Here is a 27,888-nt window from a genome sequence, read left to right on the forward strand (position 1 = left end):
TTTTGAGGACAAGCATTCACAGCTTCTTTCTAACGTACTAATGAGGTTTGGAAAATCCTTACCCCAACCCCCGCTGCTTTTGCCCATCCATGACAAGTAATGGTTTTCCTGGTTGTTAGTTAAGAATGCTTTTAGCTATAAGTAAGCATAATGAATAGAATTTTTCATTTTTTCTCCACAGAACAAAAAGTCTGGAGCAGACAGCTGTTAGCATTTGTTCAGCAGCTCATGAGGTCTAGAGCCAAAACCGCTGGGATTCCCTTGGCTTCTCCTCTGTGGGTGCAAGATGGCAGCTCCTATCCCCCAGTCATGCCCTATCAGGGCAGGAAGAAGGGGGAGGCCGGAAACAGCTGCAGCCGCCCCTCTGCATCAGGGAAGCAGAACCTTTCTCCGGCTCTCCCTAACCCCACCCTCATCTGCCACCGTCACCACCACTGCAGCTGAACTGCACCCAGATCTTACCAGCCAGACTAGTTCATGTGGTCACCCCTACTTGCAAAGGAGGCAGCGAACAGTCCAGGCGGGCGAGGGAGTGGGGTTTGGGGGAGAATACAGGGCTACTGTTTCTGGCAGAGTGGTCTTGGGTCTTGAATCAACGTTCCTTCTCCTTTTATTTTTACATAATGCCTAACTCCCTTGGGTTTTGAAGCAGGGTTGGACAGTTAAAAAGACTTGTGTGAGCTGGCAGTGGTAAAGCTTTATTTTCAAGACTGTCCTAAGGAATCAGGCGTCAGCTGTTTTCACATCTGTGCCCTGACGACTCAGCTCTCCACTGTTCAGTTATCAGATGCCAAGTCCAGCTGCGGGGCCTGTGCCGCCCAGTGTCCCCTTGCCTCCTGACTGTGAGGGGAGAGAGTGGCCACACCTTCACTGGGAAGGAGAGTTCATTTGAGCCGCGGTCACCCACAGGATGCTGGAACACCAGTTCACCGGAGGCGCCCACCCTTGACACTGTTACGGCCGAAGCAGCGCTACCACTCGGCCAGCACTCCATACTGGTGTGAAAACAAACGCTGAGTGTCTTCTGTGATGACAGACACCCAGCCCCTGCCTGAAGCCTCGGAGGCCTGCTCATCCCAGCTCCTCTGCCAGGAACCCACCCCCCGGGCCCGAGACCTCCTTAGAATCCAGTAGCTGAGGGCTCATGCCTGGCCTAGCAGGGTCCCTAAGACCCTGCTCCAGACAGCGCTGGGGCCATGCATTCATGCCCCTACATTTGATGGGCATGTGGCTCTGACTTTAAAATACTGGAATGTCTCTTCTGGGAAAGCGCACTTACTACTATCATTACCAATTGTTTCACCTGAGTGTCCATGGCGAAGGGCGAGGGGGTGGTTGGTGATAGGTGGGTTCTCCCGTTCCTGGCAGTCTGGGTTTCCTCAAGGCTAATTAATAGGTCACTTGTTAGAAAATTTGACCTCATACTGTGTCTTTTTTACTGTTCATGCTGCCAGGGGGGGAAAGCCAGGCACAAAGGACACACCTTGTGTGATTCCATCTACATGAAGCCGAAGAAGAGGAAACGTTCAGTGAGCTACAAGGGGTCGGGAGGGGTTAGCCTTGGGGCACAAGCAGGCCTCTGGGGTGCCCATCTGTTCTTTTCGGCTTTGATCTGGGTGCTGAGACTGTAAAATAATAGTCACTTCAGAAAACAAATAGTTCCTTAAAGTGTTCAACTTGCAGTTACCACAGGACCCAGCAATTCTACCCAACGATATATGTAAATATTCATAGCAGTACTATCCATAATACCAAAAATCTGGAAGATAAAATGTTCACCCCTTGGTAAATGAAGAGAGAAAATCCAGTTTATCTATATACTGGAATACTATTCAGCAGTAAAAAGGAACAAAGTACCAATACATGCCACAACATAGGTAAACATGCCGAGTGAAGGAAGCCAGACAAAGACTGTGCACTGCCCAGCTGCGTTAACGAGACACTTGGAGGAAGGCAAATCCGTAGGCATGGAAAACAAGTCACTGGGGGCCGAGGACTGGAGACGAGCATGCGACCGACCACGGACGCGTGTGAGAACACGTTTGGGAGTGATGGAGATATTCTCAAAGTGGTTTGGGGTGATGGGTGCCCAACTTCATAAATTTACTAAAAATCACTGAATTACCATGTATTGTGGGTAAACTGTACAGTATGCAAATCGCACCTCAACAGAACACCAAAGTATCAAATCTTTCCGTTTTCAAATGTTCTCAACTAATCCAAATTCTTAATGGGCTTATGTCAAAACCAGAAACAAAAAACCCAAGTCTGCGGCACAAACCCCTGGAGCGCCAGTTTGCAGACTCGGCGCTAAGTGGCATCAGTAGAAATCTGAGTAAAATAAAAGCCTTGTCCTGCAGGAGTTCAGGATGCAAAGGGTGACAATGGAACAGTAAACAGTTGCAAAACCACATGATATTTTATGTCAATCATACCTCAATTAAAAAAAAACACCTCATGATGAATATGAGTGGTGTGTACAGCGGTTTGGGTCCAGGGCACTCCTGGCTCTGATGGGCTGGAGTCGGGGGCAGAACAGGGTCAACAGAGATTCAGGAAGTTGCATGGAACAGAATGGGCAAAGGCTCGGAGGTATGGAAAGCCAGTCCCTTCCTGCAGAGTGGGGGGGCTGGAGACCTGGTGCACCGGGAGAACAAAGAAGAGAGGAAGGCAGGGGCCAGGGGTGAAGGGCTTGGCGGCCTGTGTCAGAGTCTTTGGACAGAGGGTTAGGCAGGATTTATTGGTTGGAGAAACACAGGCATGCTTCTTTTGGCCCAAATGAAACTTTGTATATCTTGGCAATTTCCTATGGGACTCGTTTAAAAAGTATTCACTAATATACGGCTTATCATGTGTCAGGCGCTGTCTAGTCGTCTCTGCAGACTCACTCAATCCCATCAACAGTGGTTCTCAAACTCTAACCTGCGTGTGAAGCTTGTGGAAGACAACTTCAAACCGAGATCCTGATTTAGTAGGGCTGCAGAGGAGCCCAAGAATTTACATTTCAGTCTGGTTCCCAAAAGGGGATGCAGCTGGCCCAGGGAGCACACTTTAGGAGTCACTGCTTTACATCAACCTTGTAAGAAAGGTATTATTATCGTCACCAGCATCCCCATTTTACAGAGGAAGAAACAGCCAGTTAGGCTGCCTACCCAGGGCCACGTAGCAATCATTGATGGAGCTGGGATTTAATGGCAGGGAGTGTCTGCCATGCCTCCTAGTTCACAGGTTGCAAACAATCAGTTAATGGCTGGCGTTTTCAATCCTTGTTTGCAAGTATCAAAAGTATATTACACACACACACACACACACACACACACACACACACACACACACACACGGGCCTTAATTGACATCTGAGATAGAAGAATTAGAGGCACTAACCCATACCAAGAGGGTGGAGAGGGGAAGTCTTTGAGGAATTTTTTAGTCCATTTCAGTGAAGCAGTGTTTTGGTCCTACTGCGATGAAGCCAGGATTTAGAAATGCCAAGTATCCATGTAAAAAAAAGGACTACTTAAATATGTACAAGGAAATCATTGCATGAAACGGCACAGCTCAAAGCTGAAGTATACGTGAATGCTCAGTATCTGTTGTTTTAAATACATTTAAATTTTTAACTATGTTATGAAAACTGACAATAACTAGAGAAGATAGCCTTGCTGGTTTTGGAGGGTCCCAGGATAAAAGTGGGAATTCTTTCATGAATCGGCTTGCTTTTCACATCTTGATCTCCTTCATGGCATCTCCCTGGTTTCCCTCCAGTGAACAACTTCTTCCTTCAACTGGTGGCATTATGTTATTTTTGAGATCTGAATCACAGAGGCTGTAACGCAGGCCTGCATGCTCCATCTTGTTTTGCAGAGTGCTGTATATCTAATTAAAGCTTCCAACCAGTCCATAAAAAGACCTAACATTAAAAAAAGCAGTTAGTGTTGGAGACGGCCCCGGGGCCAACCGGAGAAGAGCTTTCTTCATTAACAACAAACACATTTACTTAAATTCAAAATTAAGTAATAATACGCTAATTTGCACTGGAATATTTTTAAATATTGCCTAAGCATAATCGGATGGTGTTACCCCATTTATGGTGTGGAACCGAAAATGGGTCATATTCTAGCCAGCAGCACTCCAGCCTCTCCAGAAACACTGGGGATGAATAAATGATTTACCACGTGGAGAGTTGGAGCTGACTTTATTTAAATCAACTTATTATTCTGTTCCTTTTCATTTACTGTTGTGCTATTCTCATGCCCTTGTTTTCCTTACAGAATGTATTCAAAACCAGAGTTACACCGCAGCAATATAAATACTCCGCCTTCTACCGGCTTATCTGTGATGGCCATTGTTTCGTGGTTACTGTTTCATAGCTCAGGGCTGCTGACCTGTTGGCGGAGGGCCTCGCCACCTGCATTCCCTTGGGAGACCATTGGAATGGTCTTTTTCCTCCTTACGTGACTACAGGCTGCCCTGAATGGTGACCCCCCTAGAGAGGACAAGAGCAAGGCTTCCCAGGCTTCCAGCAACAAACCAAATTAGCAGCTCGTGCTTAACATGCTTCTAGAGTTAGAATGTCAATGTCAAAGCGAGACTATTTTACTATGGTCTTTCTAAGTCAGAGCGTCCCCAGAGTGGGGGTCTTGACTCAGCCCTGAGGGGCAGAGGCCCCGCCTGAGGCCCACAGCATGAGGCTTTCCCCAGCCCAAATGATCCATCAACCCATGCTAGGGCATTAGGGTAACTGGGAGTCCCCCTTTGATAGAAAACCTTGGGACATTACCCTGAAGATTCGCACCTCCCAACAATCCACTTGTGCTTCCCAATGGTCTTGACATGCAAAGTTGGTGCTGTGGAGTCTAGAGAAAAAAGCCTCCGACATTTGCCAACAGAGACATTTGCTAAAGCCATCTAGAATTGGCTTCTCCATCCAATTGAAGCAAACTTGGGGAATCCAAGCAGCTTTTTCTTTTGGCTTGTGTCCTTTTCGAGGGGTCCTTTCGTAGGGGAGGGTTCGGGAAGAAGGGATAAACGGAAAAGCAGGTCAGTGAACCCTGGCATCAGGCAATTTGGCTCCCTTCCGGGAACGGGCACTCCACTGAGCACCAGGCTTCCACTTCCAAGGTGGGAGGCTGGAACCCCTGGGGCCTACTCCTCTGGCCAGCACTAAGCTCCATTCTGGAGCTGAACCATCAGTGCCACGGTCAATGCCCGGCATGTTCACATCCCTGAGTTCATATGCTGAGTCCATGACCTTCTGCCTTTCAGTGCTGTTTCCTGAGGGGGCAGCCTGGTCTGGCCAGTGCCTCCTGCTGGCTTTTAAAACCAGCGCTGCATTCAGATGCTGAGCTGTTCTTTTTGTTTACCGTGTTTTGCCATGCATAATACGCTCCCGTGTGTAACACCCACCTGTGTTTCAGTACTGATTCCCATGGGTAAGTCACTTTATCCATGGGAATGAGCACTTATGTATAATGTGCATCCTTATGTTCCCCTAAAAAATTTGGGCCCCAAGTGCGCATTATACACAGCAAAATATGGTGAATAGCAACAAAATCAAAACTCCTTCAAATTAGGTTCCCGGGGGGAAGAAGCTGTAGGGGGGGAAACCCCATGTACATGTATACATATATATATGAATGTATGTATACATATGTGTGAATGTATGTTTTTCTCTCCTTGTTTAAAACTGGATGAGAGATGGGGGGAACCTTTAAAAGGGTAAAGTGGGTGTAGCCCTCAGGCCCGCGCCCCGGGACACAGAGTCTGGTGCGGGCTTAGTCCTCTCCCTCCGATTTCCCTCGACAGCTCGCGCTACTTTTCTCGGCCGTTGTCCTGCGGCCCCTCTCCTCCTCCGGCTCCTCGTCCGCCTAATACCGCCAGCTGCAGCCCAGACTGGCGATGGTCTGGAGGCCAGCAGGATGCCCTCTAACAGCCCGCGCGCCGCTGCCCGCAGGTGCGCCCCGCCCCTCCCGCGACCCCGCCCCGCAGTCACGTCACAGTGACGGGAGGTCCGCGCAGGCGCAGCTCAGCCCCACCCCTCCCCGCCGCCCGGCTGCCCGCCCGCTCGGTATTATGATTAGCTCTGGGTGCGGGGAATCGGCGGCCGGGAGGGAGTCGTCCGGGCCACGGTCGCTGCAGACGGACGCCCGCCTTCGGGCTGAGGTAAGGGGAGCGCCGATCGCTGCCGGGCAAGGTGGCCCTGGGCGGGAGTGCGAGGCGGGCCTCCGCTGCTGCTATCTCCGCGGTTGCGGGGCTGGGAGCCCGGGCCGGGCGCCCGCCGCAGGCGGAAAGTAAGTTGCGCGCTCCGCGCTCCCTGCGCCCGCGGCAGCGCGGGCCCAGGAGGGTGCGGAGCCCGAGCTGTGGCGTCCCCGACCCCAGTGCTGCGGCGGCGCGGCCTGGCAGCGGGGCGGCGGCGGGGCCCCGGCGGGAGCCGTCACTGCGGCGACCGGCCGCGGGCGCCCGGAGGCCCTGCCCTTGCGGCCGCGGCGGGATTGCGGCACCTCGGGAGGCTCCCGCATCCCCTCCCCGCCCCGGAGCGGGCCGAGTGCGGCGCCCGCCGGGCCCCGCGCCTCAGCCAGGCTCCCCGAGCCCAGGTTCTCTCGTGCAGTGTGTATTCTCCTCCGAATGTGTTTTCATTTTTCAAACGAATCTAGAAATCCGGCCGCAGTAAGGGGGTTCCTCGGTAAAATTGTAGCCTTACAATAGAATGAGGATATTGTTGTTGGTAGAGAAAGGGCATCGGGTAAGGAAGGAGGAGCAGTGCCGTTCCCGAGGGAGAGCTAGAATTTTTTCACGTTGGGAAACCTCCGATCTTTTCCGTAGTCATCGCCTGTTGATTTCTTTCTGGACCATTTTACAAAAACCTACTGCCTTTTACTTGGACTTGAGATCCAGGAAAGTGGCAGCCTTTTATCCTGGGGGGTTCGTGGAGCCGTGCTGGTCCTGCCAGTTGGGTCAGATATAACCCAATAGCTTCATAGGGAGTTTGGTTCCTGTCCGGTATTGGGGTGGCGCGGGGGGCGGGGAATTTATCAGCAGGGTCCTTAAATTACAGTTGTCTGTGGATATAGGACCTGTCAAAACTGTCAAGTTACTTTTCCCCCACTCCAGTTAATTGAGTGCATTCTCAAAGTCTTAGGGGCCGATGTTAAAGCTGACTTAACAGACGGACTCGTTTTATGGTGAAAGGTGAAGCATGGCTTTCAAGTGATGGAACCTCAAAGGCTGGACATCCTGTTGAATTTCCACCCAGTTCCTATCGAACATCAGATTCCTCAGTGTGGGTTCCTTGTACAGGTTGGGAACTAGTCCCCAACTGGTCTCATTTACCAGAATGTATATCAGTGTACTTTAAAGCCCGGGCTTATCAACGCTTATGCAATCACTTCGTTAATTTATAATCTTGTTCCATTGCTTTCCAGATTTATAAAATCATTCCCTTCAGGAAATCTGTCTTCAACGTCTGCTTAAATATTTCACTTGGAATTGAATTCCTGAAGAGGAATGTACTGTACAAGTGGAAATTAAAGCATACTAATTAGACAAGGGCCTTAAAAAAAAAGTAGTGATTCTTTTAGCTGACTCTCCAATTTTCCCTGTTAGGAAAACATGACATTCCCATTTAGCAGAACTTGACATGAGAGAAGTTCTGTGACATTCCCAAGGTCATGTATTGAAGCAGTGTAGTAACTGAAAATCAACTGCACGGTGTTAACTTTCCTTAATGCTCCACTTTCAGGACTTTCTGATCAGGGACTTTGAGGGGCCCCTTTCAATTTTTGATATTTACACAATCTCTTTTTCATTATATTTTGTGCACAAAAATTACTCTCACCTTATGAATGTTACTATTTTGAGTGAATTTTTATTGCAGGAAGACCCACTCATTTAAAACACACTTGAACTCAGAAGTTAGACAAATTTGCACTTTTTCAGAACATCAATATAAATGGGCTCGTAGGATTTAATCCCGTGATCCAAGAAGGAAGGCTTTGAACCGTCCTTATTAAAATGGAAGGGTTTGATATTTTTACTGGGTGGGGGAAATACTCGTCTAAAGTTTACTGTGGTTGTTTCATGTGAAAGTGAAACTAAATAGAAAAAAAAGGTGTTTATTTTTGGAGATACCCAGCAGCCCTGGTTCTCAGCTTTGGTATAAATAAGGCCACAATTTCTTTGCTGCAGCAGCTTGTCGGAGCCCAGGCGCTCCCTGCACTGCCCAGGAAGGAAAGGGGACAAGTGAATGTTCCACAAGGCCAGGATTTTAGGAATTACAAACATAGGTAAGGAGCTCTAGGGACTTGATTTAACTGTATGCCAGCTGTTTGCTTAGCAACCAAAAGATAGAATTTTAGCCAACATGCTTTTACAGGAAAACTATTATTGAGGATTTAGGTACTTCCCAGCCTGTGTCTATGCGCAGGTAAATCCTTAAGAGCCACTTAGGTGGAAACGTTGACTGGATTCTAGCAGTTCTGAATGCAGACTTAATCTGTGATCATTTATTTATGGAGTCCTTTTGTGTCTATTTTTGGGGCCCCAGGCTAGAGCGCAGCAATAGAAAGGAGCGCACAGGCTATTGGGGACTCCAAGGTAAACAGTAACAGTAGGGTGTGGTGACTGCTTTGGTGGGGCCTGGGCAAATCCCCCTGGAAGCACAGAGGTGGGGACAAGGCATCTGACTTGGGAATGCTTCACAGAGATGGGGACGATTAAACTCTTGGAGGATAGGAAGAGTCCCCAGGCAGAGAAAGGGGGAGAGGGCTCAGAGTTCAGGGAGGCCGAGAAGGTAGGGCCAAGTGGAGGAGGAGGGACGGAGCTCCAAGTGGGTGAAAGGGAGTTGGGGAAGTGGAAACAGTGCAGCTGTTCTTTTTTTAAGGAATCTAAAGAGGACGGGGGAGGAGCGGGGCAGGAGCCCTGGGGACGGAGGGCAAGTGCCCTGGCACTGTGTTTCCATTTGGAAAGAGCGGGTGTAAAGTGCCTCGGCCCCGGGCCACATGAGGGAACGCGGGAGGAGTGTGCCGGAGCGGCGTTGTCGGCACTGCGCGTCCTTTCCTCATCTGCTTTGCTGTACATCTGTTTGGGGTCAAGGCCCTCTGTCCCGTGGGAGACCATTGCCTGCTGGTGGGACGGGAGGAACCCGCCTGAAGCATTTCTGCTCTGCCTTCCCTGAACATTTATTTCTCTGCTGTCACTTCCAGAGCCTCCTGAGAGTCCGCTTTGGCACCTCCTGCATTTGGCCTCTGCTCAGGTAGGCCCTTCCTCGGTAAATCAGGCCTCGTTCCCTCTCCTTACTTGTGTCGTACCCTGCCCCCAGCCGGCTGTGCCGTGGCTGCTCAGTAGCTATTTCAGAGTCGGAAGGCATTATCTGCTGTGATGTTTACGTTCCGGAGCGTCTGCAGCCTCTGGCAAGGTGGGTCTGTCTGTCTTTCTAAATACAGACACCCTCAGCTACGTATCAGCCCAGAAATGTAACACGGGTTACGAAATCAGTGTTCCAGAAGCGCAGGTTATGGGACATGCAGCGGATCAGATCATAGCCTCAGTGGGCCTCCTTCCTGGGCGGTGGACGTGCGCTCATCTTTCCCAAACCCTGGAGACGGCCAGCACCCGGAGGGCAGAGCCCACTTCTGTGATTGCTGTGTCCCCAGACCAGAGTCCTTCCTCTGGTGTTGCCACGCTACACGAGAAGTGTCTCAGTGAAGAAACTTTAAAAACCTGAGCTTTAGCTTGTGGATTTTTGTCAGCCTCATTCAGAGAAACCACACCCATCCTGACACAGCGGGGCTGGATTTAAGTCCTGGACCATCAGCACTGGAAGCGAGTCCTCTGCTCGGTGCTGACACGGACTAGGTGCTCAGGAAATGTGTGCTCCAGTCCTGGATTCCAGCCGGAGGGCACGGCACACCACCTGCTAGCTGTCTCCGCGAGTCATTCTAAATCCCCGTCTGCTCTGCCCCCTGTGCGTTGGGTTTTGGGGTTTTACTTCCTAAACCTGTCTCCACCATTACCTCCCCCTCCTCATCGCTGCCCAGAAACTGGTGGCCCTCATTTTTAAGTTTTTAAGGCTTCGTTTACCTGGAGCTGCTTCCAGTTGTCCCCTTGCCTGTCGCCCAGCTCCAGATGGGCCTTTCTGTGTACTCTTCACTGTGCTGCCGGAGCGGTTTGTTGAATTCTCTTCCCTGATTGTTGCCCCTACTTCTTTCGCTTCCTGGTGCCAGCTTTCATTTGTCCGTGTGATAAAATGTGTCTGTGTACAGCAGGTGCTGGGATACAGAGCTGAATAAAACAGACGTGGGCTGGACTTACCATTTATTCTCGTGGAGGACACACGTTACTTATCCCATCGTCACCAACAACTGTGTAACCACGGTGGTGACAAGGGCTGTAACAGAGAAAGACGAGGTGCTATGGGAGGGCACAGGGCGTGGCTGCGGGCGATGTGGAGAGGCTGTCAGTCCAAAGGTGACCTATACAGCCCGGGCAGGGCTGGCCACCAGGCCCGAAGAGTATCAGCCAGTTTGCACGGATTAAAGGTCGTGGGGTACCTGGCACTCGCCTCCCTGTCTGGCCTTGTCTTCCTTGCTCGGCATGAATTTTTGTCCCAGACCCACTAAGCTCTCTTGAGTCTCTTCTGGAAGGCCGTTTCCCCACCATCACCATTTTCAAATGCAAAGAAGTCAGTCTCTCTGAGCTCCCTCCTACGAAATTCCCAGGGCTGGTACAGGGGAAGAACAGCTCATCCGGCATGTCTGTTCCAAGAGATCGTAAACACCTTGAGGCAGAGACCCTCCTCGAGGCTCCAGTAAGGTGTCTGGGGACAAGGGTGAGGGTGCTGATAGCAAAATAAGATGGGGAACTAGGTGCACAGCCCCTGAAACAGTGGGCTCTCCTGCCAGGAAGGCCAGTGCCGAGAGGTTGTGCAAGACGTTGCGTGATTTTGGCCCCCCTTGCTCATTCGTACATATTTTCCCATGTAGCTTTCATAACAACTGTGCAAGGTGGCGATTGTCTGCGTTTTATAAAATCTCGCCTGTGTTAGGAGTTGGGTGATGCGTTGGGCTCCGGATGCTGTGGTACTCGTCGCACTGCGCTCTGATGCTGCTCCTTCTGTTTGCTGCATAAGTGGATTTCGATCATTTTCAGAGTGCGCCTCTGTGGTGAGTTTAATCAGAACAGTTGACCGAGTTGTGTTGTGAGATGCCGGATCTTAGGACGCTGGCCCGGCTCCTCTTGGGTGTCCTGCCCCATGTGTGTGCACACACCTGTGGGGCCGTGATGCCGTCTCCGTGTGGCGTAGTGAAGGGGACACGTTTGCATGACGTTGCCTGCCTTTATTGAATGCTCTGCCACATTGGTACTTCTGGATCAGAGAGATTGTATTTTAGATCACATCAGTTTCACGGTACGACTTCTCTGAAGTTCATTTTATTTTTTCAGTTGCAGTGGACATTCAATATTAGTTTCAAGTGTGCCACATAGTGATTAGACACTATCATAACTTACAAAGTGATCATCCCGATGAGTCTAGTACCCACCTGGCACCATACGCAGTTATGACAATATTATCAACTGCGTTCCCTGCCCTGTACTTTATGTCCCTGGGAGATAATGTACATTTTGGATCATGACTCCTGACAAATAATGTGTGGACACATTACCTTGCCGGAGTGCAGTGTTTTCATGGTTCTCTTTTTAAAATAGTCAAGATAATGTACAGGCTTTTAATTAGTTTGTTTATTCGGGCCCAGGCAGAGTGGGTGCATTTTGAGGTGCGGGGCAGCTTTCTGCTGCGGCGCGTTCCCCGCAGGTCGGACGGTTCTCTCCAGTCAGCACAGAGAGGACCACTCCAGTCAGGAGAACCTCTGGAGAAGTTCAGGGCAGAGTATTGAGTGTGCAGTTGTAGGGCTTGAGTTTGTCCTCAGCTCACCTGTTTTGTGAGTATTTATTTGCTAATCCTCTTGTGAAGGAAAATCCCTTTTCAGAAACAAATGGCGGGAATGTGATTTGCACAGTACATTAAAATTGCAGTTTCAGAAAGGATAAAGTTTTGAAGGAGAAACTGAACCTCCCTCAATTTTCCCCGAATTACATGCTTGCTGTCGGCTGTTCTGTGCCACCGGGAAGGGATCTTGCTGTCACAAAATTGTGTGCAAACTCCAAAGGTGGAGGTACTGACAAGGTACTGTTCCATTTTTAGATGACCAGTAATGACCTCCGCTTATCTTTTGCAAGGTTATTTGGCTATAATTTCCTTTCTCCACTTAAAATGCAGTTTCTAAACATTGCAAAAAAGTATCTGATGGAGTTACTTGTTACTGATGTTTATAGGTGAGTCTTTGGTGATGCCAGGTAGTGTTCTCCTTTTGATTAATTGTTGGGGCAGGTGACTTACCTGCATGGCTTGTCAAAATTGGAAAAACAGCGAAATGTCAAAATAGATTTGATTTAGTGTTGTTGTTGCTGGGAATTAGAAAGACCTGGTTTGGGGGGAAGGCAGTCTTATCGCTGGGAGGGATGTGGGTTCCTGGGCTGGGCCAGGGATGGAGGGTGGGGGGTGGGACCAAGGTCCAATCCTGGCAGCTCTCTCCTGAAGTCCTGCTGGGGCAGAGGAAGTCCTTAGCTTCTATGACCCCGCTCTCTCTTCTGTATGATGGGAACGGGTGCCTTTGTGTTGCTGGTTGTGAGGAATCAATGGTAGAACAATATAAAGAGTCCACTCCTTATGTAGATGCCCAGTAAGGAAATTGTTTACTCCTTCTGAGACCTGCATGGAAACAAAACCGGAATTCCAAAAGGAGCGTTTGTGGCGGTGAAAGACATTTCTAAAACCTGAAAGGAGACAGAGGCCACTGTGGTTTAGCTATGGGACTCATTTCTACGTGAACATGTTGATAGGGTAGATTTTTAAGAAAGTAATATAGGTGGTAATGAGAGATCAAATGAGTCCAAACAAACCAGAAACTGGTGTTTTATGAGACTTTAAAGTGAATAGTGAACTTTTTAATTGGTTTAAATTCTCTAACAACCTTACATGACATTGCTTTCACATTAAGAACCTAAAGGCTTTTTCTCTTCTGTTGAGGCCTCGTCCTTCAAAGCTGCTTCTGTGCAGTGTTAACTCTTTCATGACTTTAATTAACCTTAAGTATAATTCAAACTCAACACGTGAGTTATTGAGTGTGGCAAGTTTCCCATCGGTCTTGAATAGGGGAGAGTTCGTCACAGTTGCCTACATGGGGAGCCGTTACGCATTTTTCAGGAGCAGCCTTCTTAGCCCGACTAAACCTGTCTTGTACCCCAACTCACAGCTGCTCGCACGCTGGTGTTCTCCTCTCCAGAGTCAGCCAGACTCTGTGGGCTGCCCCTGTCTGTGGGGGTCCCGCCTCTAGTATCCTCTCCTCTTCCTCTGACATACCTCGCCGAGGCTGACTTGTATGGTTTATCTTTTTAATGTGTAGGTAACTTATTTGTAAGATTCTAAAGGACAGGGACTGGGCTGTGCTCTAAACAATCGGGGCTCAAATAGTTGCTGATGAAAACAGACTTGGTGTCCCTGCCCCTCCCTCGGTCTGAAGGAGCTGCGACCCTGGTCCCTCAAGGGAGGCAGAGTATGTCACTGAATGCCTTGTCTGTTGAGACCGCGTAAATGGACTTCAGTCATCTCTTCAGGGAAATTGCTTTACTTCAAAGATCTCAGCGCAAAGTAAATTGAGTGAAGAATTACGTACAGAAAGTCAAAATTGTAGTAACCTCCCCCTTCCCTAGATTGTAAAAGCAGCACACGCTCACTGCCAAAAACTGGAAAAGAACAGAAAAACAGAGAGAAAAAAATTCTATAATCTTGTCAATTTAACAGTTGTATTTTTTATGCATATGTGCAAATTGTATACTTTTTCACAAAAGTTGGACTCCTGTGCCATGAAATTTGGTCTGTGAATTTTTTTACTTAGTGTTTCACTGTGCAGTTTGCCCACGAGAGGAACTGGCCTTGCGGCACGGCGGCGCTTTAGGTGTGCCACGAGTTAGCCGTTCTGTTATTCCAGACCTTTGGTCGCTTCTGATCTTTTTGTTTTTGCATATATAAATATCACTGAGCATCGTTGAGTATAGACACTTGTCTGTGTCTTTGTTTCACTAAGACGTAAATCTAGCAGTAAGATTTTAAAATCCTGAGCATTGATCGTTTGAAAGCCCCTGGTACCTGTATTGCCAAATTGCTCTTCAGGAAGGCGGTTTGCGGGCCCAGTGTGTGAGAGGGCCCCCCAAACGATGCTGCCTTTTCAAAGTCAGTGAAGTGTTGGGTGCCAGTATTTTTGTCCATTTTACTCTGTTCCAGAATTTTTTTTGACCATGTCTTAATAATCATTTTCGTCACAGTATCAGGGGTGGTGGGGGGTATGGTAGGCAGTTAAGATGGGTTTTGACAGTGTTAATAAAAGCTTTGGAAGAGAGGTCTTGATTATTAGGTTTCTAAATTCTATATAACTTCCAACTTATGTTCAGTTTGTCTAGCAGTACAATAATTGCGGGTTGACTTTATTTATTTTGGAGTAATTTCTAGGTGCCAGTGTTTGCTTAAGTCATTATTTGTTCTGTGAGTGCTTTATACCAGGGCTGTCACCGTGCTAATTTTTTATGTGTCATTTCCCCTTAGGTAGACACAGTGACATGCTTAGCAGTTTCATCACCTTAATGAGGGGCAGTACCTTTTAGGAATTTGAACTTGTTACCTGTGCTGCTGCTCCAGGTTCTGTGACTTGGATGTTAACCTCTTTATCTCCACAAACACTGAGTACTACTAAGTACTACTACAAACACTAAGTACTACTATAAACACTAAGTACCAAGTACCACAAACACTAAGTATTACTCTATGTTGGTTAATAAATCTCCTGGCTCCTGAATACATTCCAGTTCCTTGATGTATCCTGGACTGTGGCTTGTTTTACTCAGGAAATAAAGAGTACTCAAACCAGCACTTCAAGGCATCCATCTGCACTGGCCACCCAGTCACTGCCTGCGAGGCTGCAGCAGGTGTTTCAGCCCGGCATCCTGGCCACCTCAGTGATCCCCAGTCCATTAAAATTGGTGGCTTAGAAGAAAGCTTTAAGAACATGCATCAGTAGGCACACTTTCCACGGGGAAATACTCTTGTAGACATTTGGAGATACGGTTTCTCCTGGTCGGACATTTTTCATAGTTGACTTTAACCTTTTTGTGTGTGGTTCCCATCTTAATTCTATCCAGCGACTGCGGACTGATACCCCTGATAACCATGGAGTAGTAATCAGCCAATCCAGTGAGAAACTGTGGCTTCTTCCGTGACCCTAGGACCTGTGTCTTCATCCTCGACTTGTAGCTCACAGCGGTACCTGCCGGAGGTGTGCTGTTCTAGAGAATGTGGGGCATCGCTCACTGTGGTTCAGGAGAACCGCAGCGGCAACAGCTGGGAGGGCCGCGCCTCTTCTGCGTGGCCTGCCGGTCGTTGATGCTCCGGAGGGTTTGGCCTTTGTCTTCCTTTCGGCCTCTGCCCTGTTGTCGTGGACGCCTTCGGAGGTCTAGCGGTAAGGCCAGGGCGGCGGCGCCCCTGAGAGTGTTAGTTCCTCCGCTCAGGTGGGCTTTTCTGTGAGCATGCAGTTTACTGTGGTGTTTCCTGAGTCAGAATTACAGTTTTCATTTGTTTCATGTTTGTAGGAAATAGCCCGGTGATTTCCACGTGTAAGAGGCGTAAATACAGCTTTGGTGTGGCTTTTCAAAAACTCACCTTTTAGTGATTTGTATGAGAGTGTGCAGATTTTTTTAAGAGCATGTCATGTGGGAGGTTTCTGTGCATTTGTAGATTGGTGGTCTGATTTTGTGGGGAAAAGTATACTACCCCAAACAAAACAGAGAGCGGCTGGAGAGGCGGCCTAGGGTTGCACGTGGCCCCGTTCGTTCGACGCCCCTCCTTTCTCTGGCTGTGGTTTGGTTCCCAGTGGTTCCCCAAGGTAGAGCCTGTTGGTTCAGGTGGCCGTCCTGTCCTCCTCTCTCCTGGGGGTGGTGGGAGTGGTGACATTGTTTGGTGTGCAGACCAGGCTGTGTCGTGATGATATCAGGGAAAGGCTAAAAGTGAATTTTGATGACAAGAACAGGGTGAGTTCCAAAACGGCAGGAGGTGGAGCAGAGGCTGGTTCTGAACTGTTTTCAGCAGCTTGCACAATGGGTGCCGGGCCCACCGCACTTCCTTCCTCTGCAGCCACACCCGCACGCGCAGTGGCTCCTGCTCCCCGAGCTGGGGCCGCAGCAGCATCTTTTTGCAACACAACCTCACCGCAGGTGTTCGGAACGCTCTTGACTCCTTCCTCTTAGGTTCTGTTTCTCTTAGGTTCAGCCGGTCTCTGCCTGTGTGAGCAGGTGCTCCGTCAGAAGACTGCTTTACAGTGACCCAATTTAGTGGTTTTCCTGCTGTAGACGATGTCATCTTAGCTACACAAGTCATTCAAAATACTGATTTACTGTAGTTGAGGGCATGGGAGAAGGCTCGCCATGTCAAGGAAAAGTAGTTACTGCCCTTCACCTGCAACCTCTTGGTTTTGTACAGAAGCGTAGGTCTCAAGGGTGTACACTCAGGTCTAAAGGGAGGCCACCTGCGTGACATTGCAGGGGGGCCTCTGCCCTCACTTGCGCCGTCCTGCATTCTCCAGATACTCTCGGGTGAACTTGTTTTGTGGGGAGAAATACTTAGAAATGGACGCAACCACCCACCCTCCCCTGTGTCCGTGCGCGCATGTGTGAGTGTGATCCACGCTGGGGCAGACTTGCGTCTGGGCATCCACGACACACAGAAGACAGCTCGGAAGCAAAATGTGTAACAGAGATTACCACGGAGGGTAGAATAATGGGCGAGTTTTTGAAGTTCTCCTCTTTTTGCCAATCTATATGTTCCAATCGTAATTTTTCCTGCATCGCACGGATGTTTCATAATGGAAACAAAAATGCTAGAGGGGAAGTGATGGAGCAGGTGAGGTGCTGGCGGCCAGGGACACCGTTGCGTGTCCTCACTGCTGCAGTTTCTGAAGCGGAAACTGACCATACGGAGAGACCGGGCCTTGCCCAGGCCCCGCGGCCAGTGACTGGTCAGCTGGAACCCCATTCTACAGTCACGGGTAGAGTGGTCGCACCTCGGTTACACAAAACGGAGAGGGTGTACACGAGCATCCGCAGAAAGACCACCAAACAAAATGTTAGTAGTGCTAATCTTCGCTGGCAGGGCTGTGGCTGCCTCTTTACTCTTCCTGCTTTCTAGTCTGTATTTTTGAGATTTTTCTGCAAGAATATATTACTCTGGTGGGGAAAAATATAAAGGAATAGTCCTTTTTTGAAAGAATAGACTTGATAGAAGTCATCTTAGTATCAATTTAAAAGCAAACGCTTAGATTTTGTGCAGTTTTACTGAAAACTCATCAGACTTTGACACTCAACTGGAGAGCACCCATTTTCGATTTAATACATTTTAGGAAAAATGAGCAGAATTCTCGTGAAAGCCGAAGAGAGACAATAGCTGGGTAGATTCATTCTTGTGAGGTGGAGGGGGAGACTGGAAGAACTCCCGCCTGGGTGAGGGGGCGCCACCATCAGAACAGGGATGGTGGTGGTGGTAAACGAATGCTTGCTCTGTGCCAGCTTTCACGCTGAACACGTGGCTGGGCCAGTTCACGTGACCCTCACCACGAGGCGTGAGGGTCTGTCCTCACTACTACAGTTTCTAATGTGGAAACTGACCATACGGAGAGACCGGGCCTTGCCCAGGCCCCACGGCCAATGACTGGTGAGCTGAGACCCGAGTCCAGTCGCTGACCTTCAGACAATGCCAGCCCACTGGGCCATCACACCAGCTGGCTACAGAGACTGAGGGTGAAACAGAGGCCACCAAAAAGGAGCAGCAGGTGCAGGTGATGGGAGGAGCTACTGTACCCCCTTGGAGCTGAAGGACCAGGTGTGTCCCTGGGCCCACCTGCACTAGACGTAGGCCTGTGCCTGACTTTGCCAGCGCCCTGTTTTGTGCTGTCGAACCTCTCTCTTCTCTCTTCATCCTTCTCTCTTCATCCCCTCATTCCCAGCAATGAACTTGTTTTCACACTCACCTTTCCCTTCTGCTTTCCACACCTCTTTGCACTCTCTTTCTCCCAAGCTCCTGTGAACTTGAACTTAATGATTGCCTAGATGCTCACCTATAGTATACTGTGTATCTTGCCTTTGGCCTGGTATGGGTGGGTAGCCTCTCAGTTATCTGGGTGCTATTTCAGTGTCCTGTAAGGCCACCTCAAGTCAGCACTCCCCTCCCTCACTGGGCCACGGCCCTAGACACCAGTGACCTGTTCACGTTCTCTTTGTCCGTAGTGACCACACTGTCCATCTGCACTGTCCCATGGAACACGTCTAGTGCAGAGGGGTTGTGTGTGTTCCCTGGTGGTGGCATTGTCATTGATTGTGCTGGCCTACTGAAGGCTCCGGTTGGAAAGGCTGCCCGCCTGAGCCTGGAGGGGCTTCTGCGGGCAGGTGGGGCTTGGAAGCCAGGCCGAGCAGGGTGGAGCCACACACTGCTGCCTGGCGAGCAGCTTGCGCCTCCCTGTGCCTGCCTTGCAGGCTCTGAGCGAGGAGGGTTCTGGGAAATGCGGATTTGGTGTCTGCTACCCAGTAGGTGTTTAGAAAATAACTAGTTTCCTGTTGTTTGTTATTATTCTTCCTCCTTCCAGTAGAATAACCTTTCTGACCCGTCTACCTGGAATGTTCTCTGTGTATCCGTTCACTGTGGAATTCCTGTGGACCACAAAGATTCCTGGAACGGGCCGCAGTTCATAGAGGGGGGAAAGACATGGGAGCCCGGGTCACTAAGGACAAATAGGACATCTTTGTATGTTCGGATCCAGCCTTAGGGTATATATTTTGACTTGAAGCAAAGTTAAAACAAATAGAACTAAACTAAAATCTCTGTGTTTTCTTTTAGGAGAAAGACGCACTTAAGAAAACAGAGCAGTAACAAGGACCGTTCGGAACACAGTTTGCAGGGTATGTGTCGGAGCCGGTGCAGTCGCCTGACTCTCTGGAAGCCGTGTCTTAACCCTCGGCGCTGGTTCACAGGGCTTTCCAGGCTCTGCAAGATCCTCAGAGATCGAAAACAATGTAGTCATTTCCTGTGCTAATTTAAAATACCCTTGATAGTGAGATTAGACAGGGGGCTAATATTTAAAAGGACGCTCAGTAACAAGGATGGTTTTTTCTCCCAACCTTCCGTGAATTATAATATCCTATTTTTAGGTATACAATTGTAGTTTTGTAGACACTGAAAAAGGGATATGTGTAGGAAAAAAAGTGAATTCTTTGATAGTTTGATAGTGAGAGTAAGTGATCATTTCACTACGGGGCAGTCTGTCACTATGAAGCGATCCTATAAGATTCTTTCCCACAATGAACTTGCAAGTAGATTAAAAATTCTTCGAAGCGCCCTTTTGCCAGTGCAGTTCTAGGGAGAAGAGACGTGTTAATGGTGGTTATCTCTGGGTGCCCTGAAAAGGGCTTTTTTCCTTATCTCTTTATTAATTTATCACCTTAGTAATTAAACGTTTTTAACTAATCAGATTAAGTTTCAATGTAAACAAAGAGATTTTTAAATAAAATGTGATTTATATTCTACTTTCCAGGATTACATCTAAAATAAAGTAATAGATGAAAAAAAAATATGTACCTTGGGGGCAGACTGAAGAAGTTTGTTTTATAACTAAAGTTGCATTTGTGAACTTGTAGAATAGAAACTTCGACTTGGATAGAATTTTAAGAATAGTTACTGCCCTTATAATTAATTGAAGTTAAAGATTTAAAGATAATTTTCTACCCCCTGGAGCTAGCTTAGAGTTCTATTTTTGAACATTAAATATGCTCAAATGTTTTTGGGTGGAAACTATTGTCCAAATAAAACAACATCTTACCATTTGGATTTTCCTTTTAATCTTATTAAAATTATTAACTCTGATGCCAAAGATAATACACAGAATAAAAGAAATTTGTTTTTCCTGGTACCTATCCCGAGTACTGATTTCTTATTTAAAAAATCGTAATAGAAACAATCATTGAGTTCTGGGTTCTGAAAGAAACAGTGTAGCACAGTGGTCGGTTATAGACTTTGGCGTCCGGAGGCTCACCTCCTCCGCACACCGGTCTTGCAGCCTAGGCCACAGGCCTCGCTGTTCTGTTCCTCCCGATGTGGGTGCTGATCCCCGTCTCTGAGGGCAGCCGTCGGGGTCAAGGGGGGGCACGGAGAGCATTTTACATGTGACTGGTGTGTCGTGCTCACTCAGTAAGTGCTAGTTGGTATTTATCATTTCAGTAATTACTAAGACAGCAGAAACATACTAGTACTTGTTAACATTGGCTTGTGTCATTTATGTGTATATATGTTGAGATAGTCAATATATATATTTTTGCTTATTTTATTCATATAGATGTATGTGAACACATATGGAGAGAGAGTTCCAGATACGTAGTTCATATCATTTCAGTTTGCATGTGAGAATGACTTGATGCCTCTTTTAGAGTTGACATTGCGACTCTTAAGCTATTATTATCCTCAATGTAACATTGTTTAGTCTAATGTTTATGAAGGGTGTGGGCTTTGAAATAAGAATTCAGTTTCAATTTATTTACTTCAAGCTTTTCCCAACACTTTTTAAAAACGAAGCTATAAAACGAAATGTTACCAAAACTGAATTTTGTTTCTTCTCTTATTTTGTAGACGGCCATGGCAACACTGAAAATGACTTCCTTATTCTCACCAGACGCTCTCATGTGAGAAGATCCCCTTTGGACGGTTGGAACGCCTCCTCGTCCACTGGCCGGCATGGCAGGGTTCAAGCGCGGGTATGATGGGAAGATCGCGGGGCTGTACGACCTGGACAAGACCTTGGGCCGAGGCCATTTTGCGGTGGTGAAACTCGCCAGGCACGTCTTTACGGGCGAAAAGGTAGCCGTGAAAGTCATCGATAAAACAAAACTGGACACACTGGCCACTGGCCACCTTTTCCAGGAAGTGAGGTGCATGAAGCTGGTGCAGCACCCCAACATCGTGCGTCTCTACGAGGTGATTGACACCCAGACCAAACTGTACCTCATCCTGGAACTCGGGGACGGGGGGGACATGTTCGACTACATCATGAAACACGAGGAGGGCCTCAACGAGGACTTGGCCAAGAAGTACTTTGCACAGGTGGTTCACGCCATCTCTTACTGCCACAAGCTCCACGTGGTCCACAGAGACTTGAAGCCGGAAAACGTGGTCTTCTTCGAAAAACAAGGTCTCGTGAAGCTGACGGACTTCGGTTTCAGCAACAAGTTCCAGCCGGGAAAGAAGCTCACGACCAGCTGCGGATCCCTTGCCTATTCCGCTCCAGAAATTCTGCTCGGTGACGAGTATGACGCGCCCGCAGTAGGTGGGTTGCCTGCCGGCCTTTGCTCTCCCAAATTCTCCCGGCTGGAGCGGGGTTGGTCAGATTGGCTGCTTGTTCTTTTTTTTTAATCTAGAAATGGTTTCTCATAGAATTCCTGGTAAGTGCATCTTAATGAACAGTTCGGGTTTCGTATGAATGCCACCTGGCCCTAAAGTCGGCCGTGCATTCATTGCACCCTTTAAATTGCAAGTGTTTCAAGTGCATTTGTCAGAACAACGAAAGTGAGTAAGTTACCATGTAAGTAATCTCTCGCCTGCTTATTATAATTTTCGTTAAGGCTCTGAGCACTTTTCCAGCCCTCCTCGATCCTTCTGGTCACCCCCTTCCTGTGAGTACTTCCCACATCCCACACTGGAAGGGCACTGCGAACATTCCAGCACAGTGTGAGGAGTTTGGGCGTTGCAGCCATTTATGAATTGTGACCCCAAACAGAGCACTCGATCTCTCCGCTCCATTTCTTCATCTATAAAGATGGAGTTAGGCCACATACCAGTCCTGCATGATAACGTACAGCCAGACACTGCTTTTCGGGTTAGACTGGGTGTTCTGAAAGGCGCAGGGCTGGTGAACGTTCCTGGAAGACAGGTGCCCTGCAGGCGCTCCTGAGACGGGTGGGGGAGTGGGATTTGCTTCCTTGTTAGTAATGATGCCCGAGTGGTCTGGGAAGGAAAGTCGCTGCGGCAGAAGTGCTCTGCCTTTTTTTTCAGTGTTCAAATGCATGCTAACAAATGTCAGTCTTATACTCTATTTTTAAAAACAAGAACAATGATAAAACCAGGTAATGAGCCAATGACTATCTTTCGTCCACGGAGGTCAGAGCATTTTTAGCCTCCACCACGTTAAAAGCATATGCCTGTGTTTATCTTAGAGCAGTTTTCTGGTTTGCTTTTGTTTTCTCGCTTGTTCAATAGTGCCTTAAGTTCGGATGAAGGCTGTGTACACATGTTAAAATTGTGTTCTGAAGCATCTTTAATTCTTCTTTTCTCTGGCCTAACACATGACAATCGTCTCAAGATCCAGTGTGAATGTAGCAATGACTGCCTGGTCTGTCTGAAAAGAATCGCCTTGTCTTTGTGAAGAAGTAGGTTAGTAAAACATATGGTGAGATGTTCTGGACTGTTCACTCACATGCAGCTAATGGATCGTACTGTAGAATACGTGGAGATCTTGGCATGTCTGAGAGTCGTGGTCAAACCAGAAGCCACGTCGGTGCACTGAAGGCGGCCGTTTTGTGCTGCGCTGTGGTCCTGTGATAAAATATCTCAGCACACCCCCTCCTGTGAGAGTCTTCTCGAGAATCTAGCAAGTGGGTGGCTGCCAGAAGAATTCATAGCGGCATTATGTGTATAGTATGTTCAGGTATTCTCGGAAAGTTTTTTACCAGATCCCTCCTTCCTGTACAGGTAGTACAACCTAAGCTACGCTGCCTTTGTGGTGGAACTTTGAAGGAGTCCTAAAGGACATAAACGGATTGGAAAGTTCCCCGCTGGTTTACACAAATCTGCTGTTACGACTTATGTCATCAATCGGTGGCTCCTTGCTTCTGGTTCAGGTTTATCTCAGAAAAGCTATTAACGAACTTGCTTTCACAATGAGTCCCACGCTGCACCTTGTCAGAGTGCGTGCGGTTTCCTCTCCCCACTCGGAGTGACCCTTCGTTGGAGACGGTGTTGTAGCAGCACTTCAGTGCTTGGACCTTCTTGTGTCTTTCTCACACTTCCACTCTTTGTGCCAGGACGCATGGGCTCTGCCAGGTTCTAGGTCAGGAGATCTTAGGTCTGTGCAGCCTCGGGTCTGAGCGTGGGGTTCAGGATGATACATGCTGAGGGGTGATTGGTGCCTCTTGTCTGCACAGGGAGGGAAGTTGGGTCTGCTAAATGCAATGTAGTGCCTGCTTTCTTTTAGAAGGGACACATCAAACCTGCCTGCGCAGTAGGTGCCTGGTGGAAACGCGCCGCCACCTGGGGTCCCTGCATGGCTGGCCACACGTGGAGCATTCAGTTGTTGAGGACCAGAAAACGTTTCCATGGCAACGTGGCACACACCCTCCCAAACCCAGCCACCAAGGGCAAGGTCACATAATCTGAAAGATACCTTGTACCCTTTACAGAGTATGACGTCATCATTTGTCCTATAAAACCAAAAGCAAAAAAAGAATGTCCTCTACTAAACATTCTGAAGTTTCACATGCGTAATGTGAGTGACACATCTGAGTCATGACATTTAGTGCAGAAACCAGAAGTCACTGATCTGGGTGAACTCTGAGTAGAGGCACTTCGCTCAGACTCCGCCCCTTGTTCGCGTCGTGTGGGCTCTCAAGGCAAAAGTCCGGTGATTGCGTGTTTGGGAGGCCGGTCGCAGAGCTTCTGTGCCTTCAGTAAAGCCTTTTCTGGTTTATACATAAGCTGCTGTTGAACTTAATATGCGTGATAAAGATTCCTGAGCACAAAATGTTATGGGCGGAGTACTCTATAGGTGGCACTGAGGTGGTGATTTGAGGCTAAGTCATCATTGGTTTTTCAGGGACAGGCCTGAAAAGTGTGATGGAGATGATTTATGTGTTTTCAATGTTTTCCCTGATGCACTTTTGAAAAGTATAGCTTACTCTGTTGTACCAGTATATGGTAAGCTTCAAACAGGTGGTTCTCAACTCACCACCCATCCATTTCAACAGAACTGATGAAAGCGAGACACAGTGCCCTGACCGGTGTGGCTCAGTGGGTTGGATGTCATCCCATGAAGTGGAAGGTGGCCAGTTCAGTTCCATCGGGGCACATGCCTGGGTTGCAGATTCCATCCTGGTCGGGGTGCGTATGAGAGGCAACCCACTGATGTTTCTCTCTCTCCCCCCATTACCCCCCACTCTCTCAAAATAAATAAATAAACAAACAAAGAAAGAAATAGGATCTTTGCAACAGAACAGAACATGCCGACCTCGCCGGGGCCCCACCCCTGCGGGTTCCCATGCATCCCGGGTGGGCCAACACGCAGAGCTTCCCTGGGCAGACGACCGCATCCAGCTGTACCTGCCGGCAATTTAAACCCACAGATTCAAGTGTTTTTAGTTACTAGTGGAAAGACAGATTCCCAGTGTTTTAATTTTAATGTTCTTTAAAGAACAAGTGTTGGGGCGGTGGGAATTTAACCTGTAGCTTCAAAAAATGAACAGGAATGTGTATTTGTTCTTTGATGGTACTAGGTGAGCAAAATCCCCCCCCCCAAGCCCTTCTCCCCTTTAATCACACCCTGTGCTTGTTCAGGGTGAAGTTGCCAAGCAACTTCAGGGCCTTTGGAAAGTTTCCTGATGCTGTTGCAGTTCCTGGGACTTCAAGCCAGATACCCCTCAGGGACCCTGCCCTGCCTGTCCCCCGAGGAGCCCAGACTGGCCTGCCTTCCTCCTTCCGTGCCATCCCCTGGAGTTCTGGGCACATCGGGTCCCACGTCCCCTGGCCTTGTGCAGGGCCACCTCGCTGCCACCTCCAGAATTCTGTTCTTCACCCAGATTTCTAGCTCTGCTGCAGTTCCCTAAGGGCTCTCACTGATACTAACTTCCCAGGGCTTGTGTTTTAAGTGGGCCTAGTGCACCTCTAAGCCCTGCCCTCTCGAATCCTCTGTGGGGCGGCAGAGGTGCGCAGGGCTCATAGTTGGAGGTCCTATGTGAATCCAAGCCCCAAGATGCTTTTCATCCACATTGCAGACTGGACCCCAAGCTGTGAGTCCGGGGCTTTCATCTGAGGACCTAGATTGGGCTGAATGGCGTGACAGTGTGTGTCTCAGAAAGAAGATAAGAGAAGGGAGGGATTTCCTCGTAGGAGCAGGCTTCCTTTCCCCCCTTTCCTGCTGCCAAGGTGCTCAGGTGGCCACAGTTCAGGTGAGAGCAGGCCCTGGGTCTGTGGGCAAGACTGGATCCGGCATTGCAGTGGGGACGGCTACCAGGGGAGGGCAGTGCCCTGGGTCCCCAGACTGAGCTGACAGTGGCAGGTTCCCCCCCCCCATAAAGGGAAAGGTGCTCATCAGTTCCTCTGCTCTGTCCCTGTTAGTTTTCATGCCCCCGCCCCCCCCATTCAGCACACTTTCCAGGCCTGAAGGCTGGAGCCCTCCCACCGGCCAGCACAGGCCAGCACAGCCCTCGAGGCTGGCTTCCCCATTTCTTCCCTGACTTTTCCCTCCCACCTGTTCCCAGTTGCTCACTGTGGCTCCAGCCACACTGCCTCCTGGCTGTCAGTCACACTTGGGGCTCAGGTCCCTGCCACCTCCCATCCCTCGGCGGAGCCCACCCTCTCCCCACACCTTCCTCCCAGGCCTGACATCTGCTTGCAGGTGGAGGGCCCCACCCTGCCTTTCTCTGCCCACATGACTCATTTCTCTGGTCTCTGTCACTCCCCTCGCCAGTCAGTCTTGGGTAATAATTGTTTCTGCCCCTGGGTTGGTGTGGGGATCAGGCGAGGGGACGGGATGTGCGAGGTGCCCGTTACTCCGAGGTGGACCAGCCTGTGGCAGCCCGCGGTCCAGCTGCGCAGCCCCAGCACACTCGTGGGGAGATCACGGGAGGGGTCGTGTGTCTGGCGCTGGGCTGCAGTCCCAGCAGGGGTCTAAGGGTCTTCCGATGCTCTTTCTCCCCCTTTGCTAGTTTGTTCTTGGGAGGATTTCTGAAATGTTGGCTGCCGGGGGAAAACCGGGAGGAAGGGCAGGCCCGGGACCTTTGCTCATGTGTTTTTCTCCAACTCGATCTTAGTTGTATCGATCTTCATGAGTGTTAGGTGATTCCTATTTAGGGAGTAGGTTAACTTCTAAAGTAGGCACTTTTCCGAATGTGTGTTACATGTAAAAAATGAAAGGCCTGGTGTTTATTTGATGACTGGTTAGTTTCTTGGGTCTTTGGAAGAGCTTTTCAAACCACCCAAACGGTCACCATTTTAATACAGAAAAGCAGAAACCACTTCACTTCTCTTCCGATGGCAGCATAGGAAACCCTCGGGGAGCTGAGCGCGTCAAATCTGCTTGGGTCTTTCTTAAGCTTTTCTTCTGTTTGTGTGTGTTTCTGTTTGGGGGGTACATAAACCTGCTGAAGAAAGTCTGTGCAGACCAGAGGGTCAGGAGGCGGAGCAGGCGCCCACACAGTGATCGTGGACCCTGTTTGTCGGACACGCGTGGGTGCTCAGACTCAGCACCGGAGCACCAGGCGGAGTCACCGGGTGTTTGAAGGACTGTGGGAGGACACGCGTGTCTGCTGACATGCAGGATGCCGTGCTCTCAGGCCCTCTGTGCTCACTCTGAGGTGGCCCTGGCGGGAGCAGGCAGTGACAGCTTCTGGGGAACCCGTGTCCCCTCGAGTCAAGAAGTTGCACGTGTGGTCCTGGAGTCGTGACTCCTCGGGGGGCTTCACGGGAACAGGAGCTCTGATGTGCGGAGTTGCTTCTTGGGTTTACTTCCTTCACGGGCTGTGGCTTCGGTCAGCCAGGGCCTCCCGTGGTGACGTGGACTTGGGTGGGGAAGGGTGGGGAGCTGACGCAGCCTGGAGGGCCGCGGAGCCGAGCCGAGCGGAGCGCCCGCAGGGACAGCGCAGGGGTTCCAGAGGCGTGTCCCTCCCCAGGTCGACGTCTCCTACAGCCATCATCGTGTGTGACCTGCTTCCTGTGTCACCTGCTGCGTCTTTGGAAAACACTGACCTACCTGCTGTACCCTGATTTGTTAGTGATGTGTTTAAAGTACCTCCGGTATAGCACACAGCAGTGCCTAGTTGCATAGTCTGACATTTTAATTCAGAATGAGTTTGAACCTGGGACCCATGGAGGCCCCTGGATGTGTGGCCGTGTCTGGGAAATGGGAGCACGTGGCCGTGGCAGGAGGCCTTCTGTGCAGACGCACTAAGGTCTGGTGCGTGGGGCGCATTCGGCCTCAGAGGAGGCACACGGGTTCGGAGGATAAAAATAATAGAGGGGTTGCAGGTGGCTATAAAAAGAGGATGATGGAGCGCAGAGGGCACATGCCCGCTTCGCCGCCTCCTTTGGGAGTGCGCGGCAGGTGCCAAGGCTCGCTGCCCCCTTGCTCGATAGTCCGGCCCCTGAGAGGGAGCTGTGTGTTTGTTTGTATCTTCTCTGTGTCCTGTTGTCACCTGGCATGCGGGACGAGCCCTTCGAGTTTGTTTAAATGAGTAAATACAGGGATGTACCAAAGAAATGGAAATAATGCATGCTTCCAGACCTTCTTGGCAGAGTTCAGTGGCGGGCGCCCCCGTGTGCTCCCTGCCCTCTGTGCTCACGCACTCGCCTGCCCCGCGTGTCTGCTTCATGAGTTTCGGACTCACCGGGTCCTCTTTTCAGAGAGACGCTGGTGTGGCGGGCAGGGACCCCCACGAAGCCTTCTCACGAGGTATTTTTAAAAGGTCTAATTCTGGAAAGTTGTA

The 27,888-nt window shown here is 49.4% G+C and overlaps 1 protein-coding gene across 2 annotated transcripts in view; it reads left to right on the plus strand.

Moving 5' to 3' along the window:
- The first annotated feature begins 6,040 nt into the window (after positions 1-6,040).
- SNRK (SNF related kinase) overlaps positions 6,041-27,888 on the plus strand; it is a 40,228-nt gene continuing 18,380 nt past the window's right edge. Inside the window, exons 1-5 of one of the 2 annotated variants that reach the window (XM_037148208.2) lie at positions 6,041-6,162; positions 9,201-9,250; positions 18,989-19,050; positions 20,771-20,875; positions 20,970-21,464. In XM_037148208.2, coding sequence (XP_037004103.2) covers positions 6,073-6,162; positions 9,201-9,250; positions 18,989-19,050; positions 20,771-20,875; positions 20,970-21,464 — 802 coding nt within the window. In that variant the 5' untranslated portion in view covers positions 6,041-6,072. Of the gene's footprint in view, positions 6,163-9,200; positions 9,251-18,988; positions 19,051-20,770; positions 21,465-27,888 lie in introns of those variants that run through there. The other variant, XM_037148207.2, reaches the window with a different exon arrangement.

This window comes from Artibeus jamaicensis, unplaced genomic scaffold, assembly GCF_021234435.1.
Source record: "Artibeus jamaicensis isolate MK-2021 breed Jamaican fruit bat unplaced genomic scaffold, CSHL_Jam_final contig_519, whole genome shotgun sequence".
NCBI classification, from domain to species: domain Eukaryota; kingdom Metazoa; phylum Chordata; class Mammalia; order Chiroptera; family Phyllostomidae; genus Artibeus; species Artibeus jamaicensis.